Raw genomic sequence first — 25,898 nt, 5'->3', positions numbered from 1 at the left:
AGTAAAATACAGACAGCATGGTGTCTGCATTGTTTGATTCTAGGAAAGTACTCAAGTTACTACTGTGAGACTGGCTTTCAGTGCACTTCTATCATCACACAAACACCATTTGCCTTGTGCTGTGTGTGGAAACCCATCAACCTAGTAGAAAACTCAGAGATCTTGCAGTTCGATGGACTGATCCATCTTTCTCCTGTTCATCTCAAGTTGCCAGAGCAGCCAGTTCAGTCAACTGCAAGACAACTGTCAGTTCAATAATATATTTCCTGCCATTGCTTAGCAGCTCATGAAATACACTTTTTAGCAATATTTTTCTTTGGATTTGTTTTCTTTTGTTAGTGTTTTCTGCCTCAGTCTCCTTTAGACATTGGGCACTCTGTGATATATATATATATATATATATATATATATAAATATAAAAACTTTTACAGATCTATAGGAAGATGAGAGGTTGTTTTAGAAATCAGCCTCTTTGAACTAATACAGCTATTGCCTGTATCTGGTAGACAAAGAATATGTTGTTCGTTATGTGCTTGACTGTTAATGTATTTCAGATTTTTGTATTATTATTGCATTTGTTGTATACCAGTCTCCATTTGTATATGTTTATCTGTAGGTACCCATAAGCATATCTGTTTTATTAGTTTGTTTCCTCCCTTGTAAAAAATGCTTGGAAAAATTGTCATTCTGAGCAAAAAGCTTGAGATACTCATCCAGATGCCATGGTTCAGGCCAATCTCCTACTTGTGAGTCCAAAAATGCTCTTTAAGTAAATAGGTTTTTGAAAATCAGGTATGTGTGGCAACGACTCGAGTTCAGGTGGAGTAGTGTATGTGCACATTTGGTGAGCTTTCTCCATGACTTGACATTTGACTTGATAGAAAGAAATCTGTGATACTTGTTGAAAGTTGTACAGATCCTTTGTCCAAAGTAGATTTGTATTTAAAATTGAGAACACTGTTCTCCATACAGTTATATGGACAGAGGCAATTTAAATTGACAGAAATGCTCTGAAAAGGTGTTTAGTTTTTGTTTTGTTTTGTTTTTGTTAAATATTTGCTTGGTGTCAGAGTCATGATAACTTTGAGAGGAACCTTCAACATTTAGGGAAGTCAGATTTTATAGTTTTGTTGCTTTGTACAGTGCTAGCAGTGAAGAGGTAAATATATATATATATATATATATATATAACTATTTTATTGCAAGGAATGTCAGGTTTTGGTTGGGTTTTATACTGTTTCTGTATTAAAATGAATTCTCATGCCTGTCACAGTTTTGTTTGCAACATTGCAAAATGAACTTAGCTTCCAATTTCATGGTCAAGTGGCTCTTCATAGGCATACCCCAACGTGCTGCTGGGGTGCTCCACTTGTATTCATGGCTTGCAACAAGCTGCTGGTTTCTCTCTCAACCACCACAGAGATGGGAGAGTCCTATTAATACAAAGCAAAGCACTCGTTACAACCATACTGTAATGCCTTCTCCACCAATTTGTTTTTTTTTTTTTTTTTTTCTGTAGGTGAAATATAGCATGCTGGAAAGGTCCTTTTACAACTTTGTCCAATATAGTCCTCTGATATCAGTAAGGAGGCAGGTTTTAGCATGCAACCAGCGTGTCCCAACCCTACCTGAGAGGGTCAATACATAATTTTGTTCATCTTTTTCCTCTCTTCCAGTTCATATCAATAATGTGCTCATCTCGAGCAGAGAGCCATATTTTTGCTTCATTTGTAAAATGTTCGTAGATCTGAGGACTTTTGTCCCCAGTTCCCAGGATGGTTATCCAGTCACTAGTCAGATTTGGTAAGGTAATCCTGCTCCTTATTGGCCTTTGCATTTCACTCTAGTGAGGTCAATATTTCATGTGTTTCTCTCTGCTAACACTATTTCAGTGCATAAAACTGATGGAACTATTTCAGTATATTTTTCAGTGATGATGTTTTCTTGGCTCTCTGTAGTATTTTTCCCCTTAGCTTTGATTTAAACTCTTTCTCATTTTTCTGAGCTATTTCTGGTTGCTGGACTTGGAATTATTCATGAACTTGAAGTTACGTGCACAAAGATTCTTTCCTCGACTGTTGTGTTTCTTAGGTAGATTACCTGATCAGCTCCATGATTTTTAAAGACAGGGTAAATATATACCTATGTATGGACCACTGCAGCCAAAATAAATTAAACCCAGAGGCTTTCCTCTGAGTCTGCAGGGCAAACACAATATCCTGCCGAGCTCTAAGACATTTAATGCTAAAAAAGGAGGACAAAAAAAGGTGAAATCATAGCCATGAGAACCACACAGAAATACTCTGTGTATTTTAGCCAGCAACCCAGCATGCTTTATTCATGACTTTAAAGGAGCTGTGGGCATTTTTTCTCCTTTGGAGTATTCAGCTCTGAAACTTAAGCCTCTACTATGAGGGCCTAAAGAGAAATTTCACCTCAGCCTGGGGTCTGAACTAAGCATCACTTGAATTGATAAAAGAACTCCCACTGTAATGACAATCAGAGAAGACCATATGTAGCTACTTTTAGGTACTCAGAGGAGAAGTGTTACTTTTAATTCCTGAACATGGATACAGGCTGTCTCTTTAGAGAGTCCAGTCACTACTTTTTTTCTAGGCTGTTACTGAATTTATTTCTTTTTAAAATCAGATTTATGTTCATTATAAATGTGCCATTCGGTATAATTACTCTTTTCCTTTTGGCTGACTTCCAATCAACTTCTTTAAAGAACAAAAATAGATGTTCCATTTTCCCAAGAGAAGTAGTATAGAGTTTACAAGGGATTTTTATTTAATTTCTAGCTCTTTAAACTAGGTACCTCATTCCTTCTCCCCTGACCAATTAAAGTAATTAAAAGCTTCATTTTTTATCTTCATGGTAATAGTGGTAAGATGGTACTATTATCTTTAGAAGGTTTAATGTTTCTAAAGCTGTTTCCTGGATGGGATTAGTTTTAATAAGATGGCATGTCCCCCTCAGGTTTCTGAATAGTTTAAAGATGTGCCTTCTAAGGAGCACATTTTTAGTAAGATAAAGTAAAAATACTGGATATTCCTATTTACGGAAACTTCAGAAGATAAATGTCAGAAATTGATCAGCTTATCAAACAGTCCCCTAAGAAATTAGAAGCATTTAAAATATGTCTTGTTGTTGTTTTGTTTGTTTGTTTTTTGTTGTTGTAGTTGTTGTTTTTTATGGGCTTTGTTAAAATAGACAGCCTTTAGCATTTAGCAATAGCTGTAGAAAGGCTGAACACTTACTCAGAGAGAACTTCCCACTGACTTCCATTGAGGGGCCTGTAGAGCAAGGTGCTGTTCTGTCTCAGTCCACGTGGCAGCTAGCAAAATGTGAGCCACAAGTCTGTACATTTCCATTGACCACATCCTTTTCTTGGATTACTTTTATATTTTGCGGCTGAGTAGAATTTGCAGTTCAGTACTGTGTAAGAGAAAAACCCCACTATGAAAATGTAATCATTACCAGCTTCTCCAAGAAGACACTTTAACGAGTTGCAAGGCCATCATTGAAACAAAAGTAAAGAAAAAATGTTGTGAACTAGTTCTTCATTGTGATAAACTTAGGAGTTGAAGGTATATGGGCTTCAGCACATTTTTTTGTTGTTGAGTGGATTGAAGACTCACCTGAAGGAAGGTAGCTTCTCTGGCTTCCATAGTCCTGGCTTTCAAAAAGAACTTAAGATATGATTAATGAGACTTATCTCTAGACTTGAGGAGTTAGGAGATGACTCAAAGATGGTTACGACTGCCTCTGTTGTGTAACAACCCAAGCATCTGTACAGGTACAGCCAGGAGCCCTGAGCTGTGCTGTGTAGTGCTATCTGCATGTGTTGAATCAGTTATTGGTGTTGCCACTGGGAGGTGGCCACTTGTAAGGTAGTGATCTCCAACACCACTGCAGCAGTTTTGCCTTGTAGCTTTTTTTTTTTTTTTCAGTGTTAGAGCGTTGAATTATAAATAGGTCCTGTATGACTCATTCTCAGCATTCTCCTCTGAATTTTTTGGAGTTGAGAGATTCCATCTCCTTCTTGTGGACTCTACAAAGTACTTTCTAAGAAGCTTTAAAAGGTTGTATTTTTTAAATGCTATGTGCTAGTGGACACAGCTAAGGAGGCAGATAATTCCATCTTCTCAGCAGTTTCTTTTCAATCTCAGAAGTTGCATGGATTGAGTGCCACTTTATCCAGCTCCTGACATGTTTGCGCTTAGAGGCAGCTCCATTCCAAGTTGCATGCACTGGTCTGGGGCTTTCCAAGAACCTGTTTCCATAATAGTTACTTTAAAAAAAAAAAAAAAAAAAGGCCACATCTGTTCACTAGTGAATTTTTTAATAAGGAAGTATGATCACAATATGAGGATGATACCTCCCTTTTTGGAGCAGCCGAGTCTCCACCTATGTGTAGTGTCCAAAACAGGCTTGTGGGTTCTGTTTCTGTGTCCAGGCACCCAAGAGTTAGAAGCTGCAGCACTGTTTATTGAACATAGTCCCAAATCTACATGCAATAAACACTTAAGGGATGGAGAAAGCAGTGAGTAATGAGAGCAATAAGGCAAACACAAAACAGCTGATATAAGTGAAATCCAACAATCCTTATTTTCTATAATTACAGGGCTTATAGGAAGCAATTATGTAGCTATTAATGACATAACCTGCTAAAGTGCTGTTGTTGAAAGTAGAAGTCTTTTGCACAATGTTAAAATACAGAAAATGCTTGGTGTTCTGAGAGATTTTCTATCATTAAAGATCTGTTTATAGTGATGCATGCAGTACAGGATAGTTTGCAGAGGCTAAAACAAATGGCTTTCAGATTGCTATCAGCATGAATAATTAACATTTTACATCAAAGTGTGAGGAAGGCAAAAGCAGGGTCCTAAAGGGACTGGACTTCTGAAGCTATTCATTGTGCTCCAGTTCCACCAAGAGAAATATATGCACTGAGACAGAGGGATCACAGCAGAGAGCAGAGCCGTACCATGGTCTAATACCTGTGCTGAAATGGGCAAACCTAAGTGGTAAGACATGATTCAGTTTGCCTATCCAATGGTGAGTGATACACACCTGGGGAGCAGTAATAATTGGCAGGGCTTTAGAAATGGGGAGTGCTACTTAGCATGCAAGGAAAAGCTACTGACAATCTTCATGGCTCATAAACCCACTGTGCCAACCAAATCAGTGGCATTGCGAATGCATATTTCCAGTGGGAGCTATTGTGAACTGAAGAGCTAATCATCCCCGTCTGGGAAGACTGAATTTAGACGGCTGCATGCCATGCCTTGTCTTTCATTGGAAAAACAGACCTTTGAAAAGTTAGGGAAAGTTGAAATGGGTGATTCACATTGTAACGGGAGGGCTGCTGAAAATTAATTCCAGCTGCAAAGGGAAATTAAAGGGAAGTAACAGTACAGATGATAATAGAAGAGCATAAAATGAACCATTTTCCTGAAAGAAAAACTTTTTTTTTTTTAATTGAAAGTGTTCCCATTCAGGTAAAGAGAAGACGTAAGTGCTTTGCAATTAGAGTAGTCATTCAGGTTTTCTGTCATGTCAAAAAGGCACATGGCCTTTCCACATAGTCCATAGTCCACAGTCCAACAGAGCTTTTACAGTAAGGTCTGTACAATTTAAAGAGGGAGATTTTCGGGATGCAGAGTTCAAAGTAAACATCATAACAGGAATTGGTTGGAAATTAATCTGCAGAATAAGGACTAGTTGGAAGTTGATTGGGAGTAAGGAATATTATATTTTTTGTTTGTTTGTTTTATATACTAGTGTTGTCTGTAAATAAAATGGCATGTTCAGCCCATTGCAACTTTAGGGCCAAGATCATTTCCAGCCTGTTACTACAGATTTGCAAAAATATTACAGGAAACACAATTTAGACATTGGTGTTTCCTAAGAAGGCTTAAAAGATAACTTTGTGAAGTAAACAGCTTGTTAAGCTGTTAATCATGTGTCTGAATATGAAGAAAGAGTCTTCTAAAATGGTCTGAGAGAAAACCAAGTGTGACTACCAGTGAGGAAGGTAGTGTTAAAGGTCATGGATGAAATGTGTGGGCTTCAGCCTTCAGCTGTGAAATCACTGTGTACCTGAATGAAGAAATAGTTTTGTTTTGTTTTGTTTTGGTTTTGTTTTGTGTGTGTGTGTGTTTGTTTGTTTGTTCTGGAAAAATGGAGTCTGAGCCGTGGTATATATCAGTGGCATTAATAGAGGCTGTGATTCCCAAACACATGTGGGAATGACAAAACTGGTCGTTGCTTTCCAAGAAAATCTACTGCAATATGTTTTCTTTGAGAGGGCCTTTGATCTGCCTTCTACACTTCTCAAAGCCAAAAAGTAGGTGATGCCCATATTGTTTCTTACAGGACCTTCTGGAAATCAAAGTTCCACTAAAAGGTGTGGGAAACTCATAAGAGCATAGAGAACATGGCCAAGCTGCTCAGGCCTCTTTTTCCTGGGCTGTTACATCAGTTCTTTGAAGAACTGCTTTTTACATTGCTCTTCCTTGACTTGTTGATTTTGACCATGTCTGCAATTTGTGCACTATATCACAACCCACAAAACATCAAGTGACTTTAACAAACAAAAACAAAACAACAACAAAAAACAAACAAACAAAAAAAAATCAAACCCAATGCAAAATAAAATTAAAAAAAAAACGGGGGGGGGGGGGGGGAGGGAAGGGAAGAAGTTAGCTTTCAGGCTTTTTTTTTTAAAGTCTTTTTAGTATATTTTAATCATGTTTGAAAAAAATATTTTAAATCACTTGGGTGCAAAATAGTTTTGGTTTGTGGTGCTTTTTAAAATTAAAATCACAAGTCTTGCTTAAGCCCGCCAATCTGTATATACTTCAAATGTCTTGAGGTTTATAGTAAAATCTAGAGAGCTGTTTCACAACCAAAGAGCCTGTAAAAAAGCTCTTACCATTTAGCTTCCCTGTTGCTATTCCAGGATGACAGCTGGGACAGAAGAAAGTAAGATGGGGAGCACATTGCGCTTTTGCTGTCAGTACAGGTCCCAGTGTCCTTCCATTTCTCTGCAAGATCTCTCAGATCCTGCAGAAGCAGCTCCTAAAAGCACAGAGAATCATCATTAATGTTAACCCACAAATGTCACATTTATGGCACCAGCCTAAAGATGAGACCTCAGCAGTGTGACTGCAGGCACCAATGGACACACCAGTTCCCATTCCCAGGTCAGCAAACTGATGAGGCTGGGACTGCTTTTCTTACTGACGGCAAAAAAATGTTCAGGCCCAGGTTGGTTTATGTTCATGCAAGTACCACCTTTTTTGGGAACAGCAAGGGTGTGAAACCAGCCTACAGAGCCTGCTGTCAGCAGTGGGTGTCGCAGCCCACAGCTAGTCAATAGTCATTAGGAGCCAAAGAGACAGAAAAACCTGGCCAACATAAGGGAAAGATGCAGCAAAAAGCAAGAGTGCACAAATCTGGCTTTTACTTGTCTCATCGTGGTCTGTTTTTATTCTCAGCATATTAAAACTGTCATGGCTTTATGCTAATGTGGTCCATTCCTAGCCAGTGATTATTATGCTTTGAATTAGCAGAGCTCTTGAGGGTATTTTTCATGGGGAAGAAAACAACAACAAAAAAAAGTAATCCTTCTGAAAAATTGGAGTGAAAGGGGGGGAGGGGAAAAAAAGAACTGTTACTTGTATTAGCTCAGAGCCATGTGTGTTTGGAGAGGATGAAGGAGAAGGGCCATATAATCTCTTCATGGCTGATGGAGAGCCCAGCAGAGCTCCTGGAACAGCTCCATGTGAGACAAGATACCAAAATGCAGGGAAGAGCAGTCAGAATATGGAAATGGTTTTAACACTGTGTTTGGCTTTTAATGAACTCCCCTTTGGGTAAATTTCTTTTGACACCAGTGTTAGTGCTGCCTGATGGAGAATCCATGCTAGTTTACCCTCAATGGGAGAAGCTTCCTGGGGGCAGTGAGAGCACAACTGGTGTGTAACGTAGAGGATGCGCTTTACAAAATAAGATTTTTAAGGGATATCAGTTCACCTGGGAATGGCCTCAGCAGTAGCAATTAGGATCAGCTCTCAAAGAACTGTACAACTCTGAGGCTTAGTAACTGTAGGGAACCTTGGTAGCAGAAATGGTGTCTCATTGAGGGGCACGGGAAAACAGGCAAGCAGCAAGAGGAATTTCATTATAACTGTGGTTTTATGTAGCAGAAAGCCCAATTCAGCAGCAGTAGTGTGTCATTCCCAGTTTGTTCAACGGACCACTGATACACCCTCTATCCCCCAAGTAAGGCAGCAAAGACAGTACCAGCCCACTGCTTCTAGCAGCATCTCAAACAAGTCACAGCAGTGGCTCACAGCATGTGTGCTTTAACTAGAGGCATCTTAAAAAGAGGAGGTAGGAAAATGCATGGTCTCTTTGGATCTGCATATAGAGTAAGGTGATTTATATATATCCCATGCAGGTCTTCAAAGCCCTGCTGCATGTTCCAGTGAAATCAGAAAGCACAAGGAAATATCTGATTTCTTCTTTTTATCCTCATGGCACGTTCAGCGTAACAAGGCAATTTCAGTTTTGATGCAGCATGTCCAAGCCTCTTATAGGACAGCACCTTGTAATGGATTCTCCATATGAGCAGGTGTTTCTCTGGGCAGTCAGACACAATGTGAAGAGCTGGAACAAAATGAAATGCTGTGACCAGGCTACCTTTTTTTTTTCCTCTGCTTTTAATTGAAAGAAAATTTTCTCAGAAATGTTTATTTCTCTCCATTGCCCCAGCGGATGATTGTTTTTTTAACCAGTTCCAATGAAACAGTTTGAGACTCTGTATCTCACTGGCTAACAGCTTTTCACCAGAAACTTAGAGGCAGCAGTATCTGGCAGTGATATTTTACAGGAAAAAGGAATGTGTTGCCAACGTTAAAAACACAACAAGAAGAACAAAATAAGCAACTTCTTGCAATAAAATGAGAGGCTCAAATAATATTTTAGTTTAGAGCTTTGGTAATAGGATTTCCTATGTGCTAGAGATATATCTGTAGTTGTTCCCATGAAAACCAACCTAAATTTGGCAAACTTAACGCCTTTGAAAAATTTCAATTGAGATGCTCAAGAATTTGCCAGCTCAAATCTCTGGTGGTTTAGTCTGTGTGGAGTAGGGGTGTTCATCCCTTCACAGCTCTGCTCTTGTTGAGATTCCCAAACCTGCGCTCATGACTGAGGTTAATCCTTAAACAATACAGGTGTAATAAAAACACTAGGTTGCTGTCTTCAGAATGGGAACAGTGAAGATCTGTGTCCCATCTTTATGAATCCAGATTGCCTTTGTGCGAACCACTCAGATCAGTTTTTCTGGCAGTGTTGCATTACAATGCAAGCCTGGGAAATGACAGAATAAAACAGAACAGTTCAGTTGGAAGGGACCTTCAAAAACCATCTAGTCCAAGTCCCTGACCACGTCAGGGCTAACCAAAAGTTAAAGCATGTCAATGAGGGCATTGTTCAAAGACCTCTTGAACACTGATGGTCATGGGGCATCAACCACCAATCCAGGAACCTGTTCCAGTGTTTGACCACCCTTACAGTAGAGAGTCTTTTTCTAACAAATGGCCCCTTTGTGCTCTTCCTGCATATCCTGTCATCAGTACCGAGGGAGCAGAGACCAGCAGCTCCCTACAGATTCCTCTCCTCAGGGAGTTGCTGAGAGCCATGAGGTGGCATCTTAGTCTCCTTTTCTCTAGACTGGACAACCCAAGTGTCCTCGGCATCTCCATCCCAGGTGCAACACCTAGCATGTTCCTTTATTGCACTTCATGCTGATGATAATTTCCCAGTGCTCTAATCTCTCTAGAGCCCTCTGCAAGGCCTCTCATCCCTCCAGTCAGCCAACAGTACCCCCAGTTTAGTGTCATCAGTGAACTTGTTGAGGTTGCTTTCCACTCCTGCATCCAGATAAATAAAAATGTTAAAGAGGACTAGATGTAGAATTGAGCCCTGGAAGACACTGGAGGTGACCATCCACCAGCCAGCTGTAGCCTCATTCACAATGACCTTCTGAGCTCTACCTTTGAGCCGTCATCACCTGGCACAGCATGAACCTGTTTGTCTTACAGTTGGACAATTTGTCCAGAAGGATGCCATGAGGGGCCATATTAAAGGCCTTGCTAAAATCCAGAAAGATTACGTCCACCACTACCTTTTCATCCACCAAGCAGATGACCTGTCCTAGAAGGAGATCAAATTATGAAGGCCAGACTTTCCCTTGACTGTGCCTGATAATAGCTTTATACTTTAACTACCTTTCAATAACCCTCAGGACAATCTTCTCTATAACTTTTCCAGGGACTGAGGTTAGGGACTAAGAGGTCTGTAGTTTCCCAGGTCTTTTCTCATGGTTTTGTGTAGATGGGGAAAAAAAACAACTATATATATATATATATGTTTAATTTTTAAAAAGTCTCCTTCAAGATGACTGAATTATGCAGATGCTCTTCTTAGAGTCAGAGGCTGCATGTTTCAGCCCAGGGCTGGAAGAGCTTCTTGCAGCCCTGGCAGCTGTGGCATGAAGGGACCCTTTGACCCTCTCTCCATGCTGCTGGTACCTTCCTACTGTTGGTGTTTTCTGTTGTGGTCCTAGCTTACCTCTGTCTGTGCCTCTCTCTAATCATCTGGATGTTAATTCCCAAACACGTTAGCATACATTTTCTCTGGAAACCTGAGGGGGAGACCATGCAATGTAATTGTGCCAAGTGGAAAAGGCTGCCCAGGGGGCTGTGGAGTCTCCTTCTCTGGACACATTTAAAACCCATCTGGACACATTCCTGCATGACGTGATCTAGGTGTTCCTGTTCCGACAGGGGGATAGGACTAGATGATCTCTCAAGGTGCCTTCCAATCCCTCACATTCTGTGATTCTCTGACTACCGCCAGACTTCTCTTGTTGTCAGGGGGAGGAAGAGTAACTTACATTCTACTAATTTGTTCGTTGGTTTGCTTGTTTATGTAAGTATTGAGACTACCATGATGCATTACAGTGTAATGATTACAGACATTTATTAATTTTTGTTATTAACAACAGAAGTTCAGTGAAAACCTGTAATGCCCTCTCTAGGGAATTCAGCTGTAACTGTGGACTGTACTAAAATTCTCCAAGTCCCTAGGTTTAAAGATTTTAAAATAGGAGGAAAATGGGTGGGCAGAGAAGTGGGGCTAGGAGGAACTTTCTGAATTTTTAACATTCTTTCTGTCACTAGAAAATACTTGATGCAGCCCCTTTTGGAGCTCAGGAAGATTTAGTGAACACAGTGATGTTACCAGAGGGTATTCAGTCCTTGTCACTGAGAAATAGAAGTTAATGCAAATTTCTCTTTCCATTGCAAGACAAGCTTGCAATATTTCACTTATGCAGTATTTCATAATTTCTTTGGAGCTATCTCTTTCCAAGTCTCTATCACACACTTCCATGGGAATGGCTGGTGGATGGACTGCCAGCTGTCTAGAGCAATGCAGAAAGATTTTCTGAGGACTAAATCTGATTATTAATACTGATCTTTACAGCACAGCATGGATTCCACTGAAAGGAAAAAAATATATTAAAATAATAAAGATTACATTTTCCCCCTTTCTTACTGTTCTCTGTAACCATGTAAAAATTTAACCATCTGTGTGGTTCTCTGATAATTCGTTAAAACACCTATTTCACCTCTTTTTTTTTTTCTTTTTTTCTTCTTTTTTTTTTTCATTTTCTTGTGGAAACAACAGCCGAGGAAGTGGAAAGACTGGCTGCAATGCGTTCAGATTCTCTAGTACCTGGGACTCACACGCCTCCGATCAGAAGAAGAAGCAAATTTGCCACTCTTGGAAGACTTTTTAAGCCGTGGAAATGGAGGAAGAAGAAGAGTGAAAAATTTAAGCACACTTCTGCAGGTAATACTCTCAGTCAGGTTGGTCTGTTTATCTTGAACTGTTTGTTCAACAAGGTTGAAAACTGTTAATGCAGCCCCAATTTATACACGTTTTGAAGTTTGTAGCTTGGCTGGGAGAGATTTCTCTGATTTTAAGTAATTTTTAACTTCATTACCAGCTCTGTCTTTTTTTTTTTTTTTTTTTTTTAAAAAAATGCAACCTTTCATGCATTACAATTAAACCAGTGGCTCGCCAAAGCTGTATTTTCAGGTTTTGCTGTTATAGCTAGAGGGTGACCCAGAAGAAATCTCATACATTGATTTAGCAAATTGTGGGTAAAAGAAGTGGTAGCATGAAAAGACAAGCCAAGTGGAGGATACACTCAAATTCTGTAAGTGCTAACAAGGGAGCAAGAAAAATAGATGGCAAAGGAGGTGACATTCTGTTGAGTAAATTGCATAACCATAAATTATTTTTTCCCTTGGGCTAAAAAGATGTGTCACTTGTTTCCTGAGAAAAACAAATCTGTCTTCCTGCCACATCCCTTCTCCCGCCACTGTATTTAATGCTCCTGGTTTAAGACTTTTAAAATATATTTTTATATATATGGAAAACTATGAATATATATTTTTATGTTGCAAATTGTTGTGAGCAAGAATCCCAAATCCAGGCACTGATTCATGTGTTGGAATTTTGTACCTGGTGTGTTTGGTTTCAAGTTCCATTACTTTTTTAGAAGAGTTCTTTTCTTTTCTTTGCTCTTCCGTGATGCCTAATAATTAGCATACATGTTTCTGCAAGTTTCAAGTCTGGATTGTCCGTGAGAAAAAGATGAATTTTCTTCTGATTTCTTACTGTTCTCAGCAGAGCTAGAAAGAAAGCAGTGACAGAAGAGTCTTGGTTTACAACTCAGTTCCTCTCTGACCTGTTTATGTACAGTAGAAGCTTTCAGGCAGGAGTGGAGTGTAGTTTTTGACACCCTTAAGCCTGTACTCATGAAAATGGACCATAATCACACAAGAAGTCTCATGTCGTTAAGTGCAAATTCATGTGCAAATTTAAATGCGGAAAAAGAGTTTGCAGTTCATTCAGACTTAAAGGTGCTCTTTATGTATGGTGTTTAAACTGCTCCCTGATTTTTCAGGCAAAAAATAATGAACTGGAATAGATGGCTATTTTACTCTGAGTGGTGATCGTATTTTTGACTTGACAGCTGCGAAGGTATTGTTGCTAAAATGATATGCAAAACAAGTGGCTTGTCTTTCATATTCTGTATCAGTCATAACTGTAGTGTGGCCTAGCAGGATTTCCATGAAAACCATAGTGCTCCTAGGAGCATTGGATATGTGGATGCTTTTGTCACAACCAGTTTGAAGCTAGTTTTGCAGCATTCTGGACTGGCTGGTTACAGCTAGTAGCATAATCACAGCAGTACAGGACATACCACAGGCTGCAAAAGCCTCCCTAGTATTTGTTTGTATGGTTTATCTAATTCCAGGAGCTGGGGCTGAGCTATATACATGTACTGCTGTGGTTAGACCAGTTAGTTTGAATCTGGCTTGAACATGTCTGCCTGGTCTGCTCTGGGCACTGCAATAGCTGGTATCTGGATTTTCCCCAATTACCAAAACATGTGGAAAGTATACAGTGATTAAAACTAGAGTAAAAACATGTATTTCCTTTTCTCAGAGCAGAAGGAAGCTTTACCAGACAAGCCAGCATATTTCCTCCCCTGGTAAGAGGGATTTCAGTGTCTGAAGAACTAAATTAAAAGAAGGGTATCCAGTTTGTTGATTGAGGTACAGAGTTTGATCTTAGATGAATCCAAAACCTTTTCTTTTTCTTCCCCCTCCTCTCCTCTCCATTTTTTTAATTAAAAAAAAAAAATCCATTTCTAGTAAGCCAACAGTATCCTGCAGCTGCTCTGCAAAATTGCTATTCTTGTCAGCTCCCCTACTAATAACTGCAGCAAAATTTACACAGATGTCAAATTTGCTGAGCACCCCACAGGAGGCACAGAGAGATACGTGCTTCTGGACCATACCAGAGCTGGGGACTCCACAGTTTCTGCAACCCTGGGGAACAGAAATCCAGCAGGATCCTGTGAGACCCCTTTCTGTCAATTCAGCAGCATTGGTTGTACCTAATATGTAATACAAAAGATTTTTCACCCACAAAACTAGCATTTTTCAACACATTTTTCCATGAGCTCCAGTCTAATACCTCTGATCTCACTGAGAAAATATAATTATTTTTTACAATAAATTTTACAAAGGACAAGCTTATGAGATGGCATAATTGGAGCCAGCATGAAACTTCCTAATACAGGCTTATTTTCTTCTAGTGCACCAATAACTACGATGCTTGGGAAAAAAAAAAAAAAATCTGAGTAAGTGTTGTGCAGGAATGCATCCAAGCTTTCCTACCTGTATAGAACATCAGTAATTATTAAAAATAAATACTAATACAAGTATTTTATTAACCTCTTATTTGCTGCAACAGTAGATTTAATTATGTTAAATGTTGAAAGTAGTAAGGGTCAAAACACATGACCTTACCTGTTGAAAGTTCCTTTGAAATTAATGTTTGTTTGTTTGTTTTTAATTATTAATTTTTTTCTGGGAGAGGACTAGAAGCAAGAGAGAGTCAGGCTGATATTTAAAGTTGAAAGGTTGCCCTTTCTTGAGATTTCCAAGTGCTAATGTCTTACATCCATATCTTTATCAGACTAAAAGCCTTGTGCTAAGGAATATTTATTCAGAGCTGAATGCTTTAAAATACAGTCCTGTATTCAGTGAGCAAAAAAACCTTTTGAGTAATAAGAAAAGTTTTCTGACACCTGATAATTGCATAAGATGAGGTAGAAGACCTGTAGTTTGGCTGTTAGAGGACCTTAACATTATGCTTATTATATATGGTTCCCTGCAGCATATCATTGCTCAGATTGTAATGTTTGAATGTTATGTTTGAACAAGTCCTCCATCTTCATTAGTGCATTGTCACTGACAAGCAGAAGATTAAAGGGTGCTTCATACACTTTTACACATCATACACAGCTTTATCTGCTACTACCATGTGTTGGTTTTGATATCCTTGTAGTAACTATGCAGAAAGGTTTATAATCTGATATTGCCTTGGTGCTGACTTAGTCATGAAGCTGCAAGTCATGGTTTTTGACACAGACATTAATGCCATTTCCCTTACAGTTGGTCAGTCTGTGAGCATCACCGTTAGGCTTTTTGCAGTGACAAGAGCAGGCAGAAAAGATCACACTCTGTGAGAGTCTGTTGTTGGAGATGGTAAACATCAGGTGAGACCAGCTCTGGGGCTTGATTTAAGCAACTTCATCGTAGAAGGAAGGGATGCCATCCAAAGGTACCTGGACAAGGTTGAGAATTAGGTCCTTGTGAACCTAATGAGGTTCAACAAGGCCAAGTGCAAGGTGCTGCATCTGGATCAGGGCAATCCCAGGCAGGAGCACAGACAGGAGAAGAACACAGTGAGAGCAGCCCTGCAGAGAAGGACTTGGGGGTTCTGGTGGACAAGAAGCTCAACATGAGCCACCAGTGCATGCTTTCAGCCCAGAAGGTCAACTGCATCCTGGGCTGCATCAAGAGAGGAGTGGCCAGCAGGTCAACGGAGGTGATAGTGCCCCTCTACAATTTTATCTTGCACAGAAAGTGTGGAGACCTTTATTACCATGGCGGGTCTGAGGGTCCCATATATAAATGAGCAAATATGATAAAGTTTTAGGAGCACAGTCAAGCTGATAGTATTATATTACTTGAGGAGGCTGTTTCTTTTAATTGTTGTGGAGCAGTCTTACGACAGAAGCCAGGAAAAAACAGTGGTTTTTTTTGCCTGAGCACTTAGCTGGATGCAGCTGAGATGGCTCCAGCAGGCTGCACAATGTTTTTAAAGCCACATCAGACTTTCTGAGAATCAGCAAGGCATATAGCAGGAAGGAAGGCTGACTGTCTCCTCAACTAGACCTTTGTCATCATTTTTAATACCTTGATCTTGCTTTTCTTGCCTTGATATGAATTTGTAAACAGTTTTTTGAGTGTACTGGTGTTTTATGTCACCGCTGTACATGTGCTAGTGAAATGTCATTTATTGGCTGTTTGGGAGGAGGAAGTGTACATTGTCTTCTGAAATAAAGAAGCTAGAGGGAAGATAAGTTCTGGAAGTATTTGAAACATTATTGAAGATTTTTTATCCTTGTATTCATCAAGAACCAACTGTTTGCAACCTTCCAGAAAAAAAAAATATATATATATATTTATTTATATATATTATATATATATATTTTATATATATTTTATATATATATATATATAATATATATATATATATTCCAGCTACTTGCAGAAGTCAAGATAAGGAAAAATGCCTTGTTTTCCCATTTCAGATGTCTGATGACCTTTATTTTAAAGAACTGGTGCCTTCTTCTTCCCCCATCCATGCTCCCTGGGTTGCTCTGAGTTGCAGCGCTGAGGCAGAGGAAAGAAGCAGCTTGTAATTTGTACCTGAAGGAAACTGATTGGGCTGAGAAATGGGAAGCAGGAGATGATGAGAAATTAAGAGGTCTGAAGAAAGCTCAGTAGTAAGTAGAAGAGACGAGAGAGTCACAACATTTGGGTTAGGTACACAGGCACATCCTGAATAGATAGCAGAGAAAGTCTAGTGTCTGAACAAAGCTTGACAGCAGCTTTTTTGCTAAGTGGAGGGTTGTCTCAAATAATCAGCAATACTAACATGAGAAAAGGAAATCTGCTAAACGCAGCTATTTTACTCCCTCTAGGTACTTCAAAACCTCCTTTACTTGTGTCCCAGATCCTTCTTGTAGAAATAATTAAAACTACTTCCACAGGGCAGTGAGGATCACTGCTCAAGTGCAGCAGCTCCCATCCTCAAAGCCTGTGGGTGAGCTAGTGAGCCGTGCCCTACTCTGTGGCCAGAGACAGATATGATAGTGGCTTCCCAGCCTTGGGCTTGGGGTGGCCTCCTGAAGGGGGAAGTCTGGCTCCTGCTCCGTTTAAAGCCTTGTTTGTTTAGTGTAAGATTGTAGAGATTGGTGTTCACCTGTTTCAAGGTGTAGGACTAGGGAGTTTATAGAAATAAAGACTGTGACTAAGCAAAGTAGACCAGAATATCAGGAGAGTCAAGAGGAAAATCAGCATGAGCCAGAAATGATCAGTTGGACTGGGGAAGTTTGGGCTGAGAAACTGGGACTTTCAGGGCAAGTGGGTGGACTGACCTGCTACCCAAGGACCTTAAAACTCTGTTAATACTTGTCTGTACAGAGGATGACACTCTTGCTATCAGTATCTCTGCTGAATAGCTGAGGTCTGTGCACTGGATTTAAAGACTGAAGCCCAGTAATGTAGACAGTGCCACAAAATGGAGCATCTGGATTTTTTCAGCTTGTTTGTTTAGGAGGGCATGCAAACTCTTCCAGTTACTACCAGTCTTGCTCAAACAGCTAAAATAAAATGAAGCGTGCCAAAACTAAATTCACTCATGTAACCTTTAGCTTCCCCACTCCCAGATATATATTAAAACAGCCATTTGTTTTATACTCAAATGCTTTTTTTTTTTTTCTTGCTAAGCCTTAGTGCTCTGGTTTTTCCAACAAGGGTTTTTATAAAAGCGCTATGTAAAAGTTCATATGGCAATGTGTTTATGTAAGTTAAATCTCCCAGTCAGCAGAGGGACTGTTTAAATTTAGTAACACTTAGAGGCATGGGCTTTCGATGTTTCTAATTAATACAAGAATAAAACAAAATGTGATAAATCTGCACAATTAGAGGAACTGTTATTCATAAACAATCCCCATATCATTTTAATTCCTATGGCTGATGATTTCTAACCACAATAGGTAAATATTTTGAACTTTCCAGAATATTCCAAGCAGCAGAAATATGATGTTTTGTTGCCAGTGCTGCCCTTAAACAATCCTGCTCCCTTCTGTTTGTAAATGATTGCCTCTTGTGCTTCCAGATGCAAAACACTGAATGTCAAGCGAGGCATGTTATTCAGATGATAGGCTTGGATGGGAAACCATGGGAGAAGTGTGGGGGCCTGAAGACCTGCATCCCCTTCACCCCTTCACATTCTGCTCTTACCTCATCTCCTGTTGCCTCCCCACTCTGCCTGTCCTTTTAGGCAGCTGATCTGGATGTGAACTTTGAGTCGGTTTGTCCAGGTGTCTGTTTGGCTTTTGACATCTCTCCACAAAGGTCCTTCTCCCTATTTCTAGACTGTGAAAGCAGTATTTTTGTTTGCATCATTAGCTAATAAGGACAACTGTGTTGTAAGACACTTTGTGACAGGAAAATATTTGTTTTTTAAGTGCTGAAATATTACTTTGCTTCCCCTCAGGATCTGAATAAACAATTAAAACCTCTTTTAAATTTCTATTTCTGCATTGTTCCAAAATTGCACGTTTTATGTATTCTTAACTTTTAAAGTGGAAAAAAGAAACGATATCCTAGGTCTAAAGGCTTTAGAAGGTTCATGGCTCTCTAAAGGCTTATGGCTTCTCTTTGCCTGCACTAGCATTTCTTTACTGCCTTTTGAGAAGCTGCCCAGAAGTTGCACCAGAATTCATTCAAAACTATAGGCAACTTTTAAAAATTCAACCTTCTGCCCTTCCGTAAAGTGAGCAAAAACTAGCTCGTGCATCTGCTTAGTGCTGCCAAACCGAAGATCCACAGAAATTTTGAAACCCAATGGTCATTTTCAAACCTGCAGTTAGATCAACAGCTCAAAGCATAAGCACTTCGTAGCAAGGGAAAGCCTGAGTGACACTTGCTTATTTATTGCTGGAATTATAAATTATCCATGTTTTTAGATTCAGCATTTTAAACGCATTAAAAGAACGCAAATGCACGTTTATGTTCAGAAGATGTGGCTATGGTTTGCACACAGAAGGCAGTTACAGAAGTTGTCTGTTTTTAGACTTGAATTGCGAAATGGAAGCTTCCGTAAAAATGAGGAATATAATCACTCCCCCAAGTGTGTTTATTCCACTGCAGAGCAGGATTTATGTGTGTTCTCGAGGGCTTCTGCATAACATTTCCAGGTTTTAAGAAGTGGACATTGCTTAGCTGGACTGAAAATGTCTTTTGGGATGGTTGGAGTCCCACACCAGCTTTGCGTAGAGCTTTAATGGAATGTTTGAGACAAGGCCCTTAAATGTGTCCCATCTTATAGGAAAGGGATGTTTAATGAGGCCGTTTGGTTTTTATGCTAATTACATTTCCAGCTGCTGTGAAGATTATATGAGGCTGCCCAAACAGTAATACTGCGACATAACTCTACAACAATTCATCCCTTTTAAAATAATATAATACCACCATTAACCTATTAGAGAATTTACTACAAATTTTGAGGATTGAAGAAGAGATGCTGTTAATAGCATAAGCATCTTGTTATGTGGATTAGAGAATGGCCTGAACTAGAGATGGTTTCAGAAGTGTTTTACTGACAAATCAGCAATAATAGAATATCTGGTCTGGGGGAGGGAGAACAAGCGTGTTTGGAAGAAGCTTATTCTTGTGTAAAAAATTGTTGTATATCTTCACCCGCTATTGCCATGACTGATGAATCTTCATCATGAGTCTTCATCAAACTGGGTCTTTAATGATTATTTTAGAAAGATTTCATTTAATAATAAATACGTTATTAGCTTATTTTTATTTTTAGATTTCATTTGAAGCGTGGAAATTAATGACTGTTTCTCAGGCTGCTGGCTTTTGTTCTTCAGGTTTTTAATGCCCTTTTTAACAATGTGTAGGAGAACGGCAACATTTTACAGTGAAAAATGTATATATGGTATTATAGGGCCGCTCCTTGATAGGGAAGGTCTCCTCACAGACAATGACATAGGCAAAGCAGAGACGCTTAAAGCCTTCTTTGCCTCTGTCTTCAATGCCGATGATGGGCTTCGGGACCCAGGGTGCCCTGAGCTGGAGGACCGGGACGGTGGGGATGACAAACTCCCAACCGACCCTGAACGTGTGCGGGATTTGCTACTCCACCTGGATCCCTACAAGTCCATGGGTCCAGATGGGATTCATCCCCGGGTGCTGAAAGAGCTGGCGGATGTCATCGCGGAACCTCTCTCAATTATTTTTCAACGATCCTGGGAATATGGAGAGGTCCCGGTAGACTGGAAGCTGGCAAATGTTGTGCTGATTTTCAAGAAGGGTCAGAAAGAAGACCCTAGCAATTACAGGCCTGTCAGTCTCACGTCAGTGCCTGGTAAAATCATGGAGAAGATGGTTCTCGAACTTATTGAGGCGCACCTGGGGGACAAAGCAGTCATTGGTCCCAGCCAGCATGGGTTTGTGAAGGATAGGTCCTGCCTAACTAACCTGATTTCCTTTTATGATAAGATCACCCGTATGGTGGACCAAGGGAAACCAGCTGATGGGATTTTTTTGGACTTCAGCAAGGCTTTTGACACGGTTTCCCATAGGATCCTACTGGACAAAATGTCCACCATACAGCTAAATAAAAACATCATACGATGGGTGAGCAATTGGCTAACGGGCAGGGCCCAAAGGGTTATGGTAAATGGGGCTGCGTCAGGCTGGCGGGCGGACACCAGTGGGGTCCCTCAAGGCTCCATTTTAGGGCCGGTACTTTTCAATATTTTTATAAACGATCTGGATGTAGGAATAGAAGGTATTTTGAGCAAGTTTGCTGATGACACCAAACTTGGAGGAGTTGTGGACTCGAATGAGGGTGGAAAGGCCTTGCAGAGGGATCTGGATAGGTTGGAGAGCTGGGCGATCACCAACCGCATGAAGTTCAATAAGAGCAAGTGCCGGGTCCTGCACCTGGGACGGGGAAACCCTGGCTGCACGTACAGACTGGGCGATGAGACGCTGGAGAGCAGCCTAGAAGAGAGGGATCTGGGGGTCGTGGTAGACAGCAAGTTGAATATGAGCCAGCAGTGTGCCCTGGCAGCCAGGAGGGCCAACCGTGTCCTGGGGTGCATCAAGCACGGCATCGCTAGTAGGTCAAAGGAGGTGATTGTCCCGCTCTACTCTGCACTGGTGCGGCCTCACCTCGAGTACTGTGTGCAGTTCTGGGCACCACAGTATAAAAAGGACATGAAAATGTTGGAGAGTGTCCAGAGGAGGGCTACGAAGATGGTGAAAGGCCTGGAGGGGAAGACGTACGAAGAACGGCTGAGGTCACTGGGCGTGTTCAGCCTGGAGAAGAGGAGGCTGAGGGGAGACCTCATCACAGTCTACAACTTCCTCGTAAGGGGGTGTTGAGAGGCAGGAGACCTTTTCTCCATTAACACCAGTGACAGGACCCGCGGGAACAGGGTTAAGCTGAGGCAGGGGAAATTTAGGCTTGACATCAGGAGGGGGTTCTTCACAGAGAGGGTGGTTGCACACTGGAACAGGCTCCCCAGGGAAGTGGTCACTGCACCGAGCCTGTCTGAATTTAAGAAGAGATTGGACTGTGCACTTAGTCACATGGTCTGAACTTTTGGGTAGACCTGTGTGGTGTCAAGAGTTGGACTTGATGATCCTTAAGGCTCCCTTCCAACTCAGGATATTCTATGATTCTATGATTCTATGAAATAGAGCTACAAGGCATTCAGTCTGCAATGTGATCAAAGACTGAAGAACAGTGGTGAATTGTTGCACCACGTAGTCCTTATCACCCCAAGTGGTCCTTTCTTTCTCTTTCCGGTAGGATGCTGGTTGGTCTCAGGATGTGGCTTTTAAGGAATTTGTGCCATGAGTCTTTTTCATTATTCCATTAAAGAAACAGCCATTGGATATTACCACACACGTTTGTTAATGGTCAGTAATCTGTATCACGCAGGCACACATCTTGAGACTCAGCAGAGCTCATTCATGGCCCTGCAGGGTTAAGGTGCTCTGGCTGGAGGAATCTACTTGGTAACCTGCGCATGCTTGGAGATGAACATGGCCATCTCACTCCCAGAACAGCAGCGTGAAAAACCCACCATGCATTTCAGATACTGCTGCTGGGTGATTTCCAAATGGGAAATTTGTTAGATGTCTTTGCTCAGAGATGCTGTTGAGGGAGTTTTATTCCTAGAATACAGCTTTGCTCTTGTTCAGTGTTTCCCATAGGAGAGGAAATGAAGCAGGAATACCCAAGGCCAGCCAGCATGACAGTACATCGACCAAGTCCTACTGCATCAGTGACCTGATTGATGTCTGACCCGTATTTTTGTTGGAAAATTAGTAGTTATGATAATGCAAACATGCAGCCCAATGGCTGTAATCTGATAGGATTTTTTAATCAGGGTAGTTGCCCTTTTTTCATTGTCTGTGAAATACATTAAAACGGCACATACAGCTAGATGAATGCGGTATTGGCAGTGGGGATGAGAATCCCAGATCCACTGGGATCTGAAATGGGGATGGCAGTCACCCAAAGCCATTAGCTGTAAGCTCTTTCCAGGGCTGCTTGGGCTGTTATTTAGAGGAATCATAAACAGTTGCTAGAAAGAGAATCTGAAGGGTCCTGTTTTCAGAGGTTTATCAGGAAAAAACAGATTACGAATTGGGAATTAAAGATAGTTTGACAAAGAATGGTTGTTTCTAAGAAATTTTTATCTAAGTCTAGTTTGTACTAGGGCTGGTTTATATGTTTTAACTTGGGAAAATGTTTCTGAATTATTTCAACTATAAATATGAAATGGGTTAGTTATATCACTGTAAACTCTTGGATGGATGTTTACTCAGTTCATGAACTCATTCATTTTATTTTAATTCATTAAGGCCAATTCAGTTTTGAATTGAAATGTCTACACAAGTATTTAATGTGGCTTTGCCGATCATCCTTGAATTATTTAAATCAAATAGTTTTTCATTAGTGCCCATGTAAGTAGCCACATGAGCTAAAGTGCAGGAAAGAGTTAAAGCATATAACTACCTTAGTTCCCATGAGAGATCTCATAGAACTGAATAGAAGCTCTATTCACTCAGTAAGAGCTACACCTGGCTACCAAGACAGACCCAAGAGGCTTGGCAGATAAAGCCAGAGATGATGATTAGAGCCTTTGGTGAAAAGAGAAAACTTCTGCTCTCTTACAAATTCTGCTGCTAATCTGTCCCAGTCCCTGTACATTATTAGGCACTGGGACTTGATTGCAATTTCACCAGATCGCCTCTTTTTTTTTTTTTTTTTTTTTGGTCAATCCACCAGTGTGTTGTAGTTCCTTCAGAACTGCTGCTCGCTAAGTCAACTTCTTCAGGGAGAGTCTTGGATTCCAGTAATACAAAAGATTATTAAAAATCCCATGTGACTGCAAAAGAATGTCATGGAAACCAGCAGCAGAGAAAAAAAAATCTCGAATTCTTAATGGAAATTCAACTTACTATTTTGAAAATCCCAATGTTTTTGAATATTTGAATGTATTTTTGAATATTTGTAGTTTGCTTTACTGAAACTAATTACATTTTCAGACATTGCAGTGTCTGTATAAAGACTGGAGACTTTATAAGACTTACTTTGGTTTCCATTGATTTGTATAGGCTGAAGATACAGTACTCTCTGTTGTTAACTGCATCTGAGTTGTCTATTACCTACAAAATGTTCCTTTCATTATAGCAAGTTCAATCTACTTTTCTGAGCCCTTTCTACAGTTTTACATAAAGTAATGGTAGAATAGATCAGTGACACTGAACATCACTAGCTATTCCTTTTGCTATTGTTAGGGTAGTGGGTATATGTTGCCAGGCTTAAGAATGAGGTATCTCAGTGTCTTATTTTGCAAATGAGTATGTGCATGTAGATTTTTGAACAGACAGACCTTGGTTGTCCTTAAAAGGTGTTAATTTTTAAGTTAACATTCTTGGTCCTTAGTACCTTCAGAGCTCTGTGAGTCTCTCCAAGTTAATCAGGCAACACAAACAATTCTGTTTATCAAAACAGGCAGTAAAAATCAGCCTTTCGCTGTGGTGAATCATACTTTTTCAACTTAATCAACAGCGTTTTTTGCCTATTTTAAAAGAGAAATTACTAGGAGTTTACATTTGCCATTAGGTACTGCTTGAACCTAAAAAACACAAATCCATCACCCCACTTAGTTTTGGAGAAAGCTCATGGTCTCCATGTGCTCATCATAAATGCCTCAGCAGCATGGGGCTGACAGCTGAAAGTGCATAGATAAGCAGTACTCAGAGCAAGGTCCAAAGAGTGCCCAGAAGTGGTGCTGCCTGAAGATGACTTGGATTTGTGCTGAAAATAGTTGACAATGGATATGATTTTCCCTTCTGCTGAAGCTGATGAATCTTTCCTGTCACTGGGTGCAGGGTGCCTGGCAGGCATTCACTGAATGACAAAAGCCTTTGCTCATGCAGACAGCCTACAAAGGCTTCTGCCAGCTGCACAATCTCCCTTCTGAGGGCCTTTGTTCCAAACAGAAGGTTGTAGTGTTCAGTAGGTGCTCAGCTCTTCACAGTAGTAAACTTTGTGTCTGCAGGCCATAATGTTTCCCGTATGTGAACATGTGCTCAAAACACACCCTCACAGCCTTTTATATATTTAAGTTCTGCCTAAAAACACTTGGAAGCCCATGCATTTTCTATTGCCATCATGAAGAATCAATACTTCATTTACACTTCTATGCTGGCACTTACATTTTCAAAACTAATAGCTTATGTGCTTTATGAACCTGATAGAAAGCCCAGTAAAATGATTGTTGAATTCCCTCTGGTTTTCATGGGCTTAGAATCAAGGCTGTATTAAGTAGTCATATTAGCATTCCTCCCAATTTCATATCTAATGAGAAAATATGCTAGAGGCATATTAAGCATTAGTTAAAAAAATACGTAGTTGTTTGTGAGTTAAATACTCAAATGTCATTTGGACTAAAGTTTAGAAATGCCTGAGCAGTAGGGGTTTTTTTGTTTGTTTGTTTATTTGTTTTTTGCTTACCAGCTAGTGGCTTCTGGACACATCATCTCTTCTTGAGGATTTTTGTTTATAGGTGTCAGGTAAAGAAACAAAGCTATATTTCCATGTACAACAGAACTTACAAAACCTGATTTCATATGGGTTGCTCCTTCCTGGATCTTTTGCTGTTTAATCATGAGGCTAGGAACAGCAATTGGGACCACTTTTCTCTAGCCAGCCTTCTAGTTTCTCCAAACTTTAGAAGCATAATGATTTCGTGATCCTATGTCCCATCACCAAAGTTGGCTGAAGTTACAAACAGGTAGAGAAGTTGTAAACGAGGGCAGAGAGAGACAAGGGAGCCACTACTGCTGCTGGAAATATACAGGAATTGATGTGAGAAAACAGGCATTGGCTGGCGGGGGCATAAAAGGTTACCTTTGAGTGTTCTAGTTTTAGGTTGTGAGATGAGTTTGAAAGAGTGGCAATGAACTTGGCATCCTTTTACAAGTTCAGTCTTGACTCCAAAATATTCAGAACACCTTTCACCAAATGTGCATCTGCAAGGAAAGAAAGGATCAGAATTGGAATTTCTGAAAAATTGTTCACGGTAATAATTTGGGATTTTATGATAGATGTAGGATCCTTGTCTGTCCTCACCCTTCCATTTGCTTTGAAAAGGAGGAGGTAGGAAGGAGAGAATATATTAACGGTTCCTAAGGAAGCCATGTTGCCTCAGGAGAGAGATGCTTCTGAAGGGTAACAAGAAAGAGCAGGAGAAGAATCCAAGGGTTTCAGAGGTAATCAGTCCCCAGTGTGAAACATGAGTGAGAGCAGTGATTGCTGGTGGTGTAGGGACAATGCTGAGTGTGTTAGCGCTGTCCCTTTGAGATCTTCAGCATTCTGTACAGCGTGACAGAGTTCTGCATCTCCTCTTTACCTGACTCTAGTCAGTAGTCAGGACAGAGCTTCCCAAGCCTCTTAGTGTTTGTCAGGGACTGAATGGCAGTCAGCAGGCATCTATGGGTTTTGGATCCAACCCCAAAGAGAGAGAAGGAAGTTTCTTTGCAGACAAGTGAATGCAG

The 25,898-nt window shown here is 40.3% G+C and overlaps 1 protein-coding gene across 6 annotated transcripts in view; it reads left to right on the top strand.

The window, feature by feature from the left end:
- The window catches only part of PHACTR1 (phosphatase and actin regulator 1), a 306,420-nt gene that overhangs the window by 160,804 nt on the left and 119,718 nt on the right, over positions 1-25,898 (top strand). For 5 of the 6 annotated variants that reach the window (XM_032181577.1, XM_032181579.1, XM_032181581.1 and 2 more), the window contains one exon: positions 11,767-11,931. In XM_032181577.1, the coding sequence (XP_032037468.1) occupies positions 11,767-11,931 (165 nt within the window). Of the gene's footprint in view, positions 1-5,009; positions 5,031-11,766; positions 11,932-25,898 lie in introns of those variants that run through there. The other variant, XM_032181582.1, reaches the window with a different exon arrangement.

The sequence above is a fragment of the Aythya fuligula genome, chromosome 2 (assembly GCF_009819795.1).
Source record: "Aythya fuligula isolate bAytFul2 chromosome 2, bAytFul2.pri, whole genome shotgun sequence".
NCBI classification, from domain to species: Eukaryota; Metazoa; Chordata; class Aves; order Anseriformes; family Anatidae; genus Aythya; species Aythya fuligula.
The sequence above is the reverse complement of the archived record's forward strand: the minus strand, read 5'-3'. Positions and strand labels throughout refer to the sequence as shown.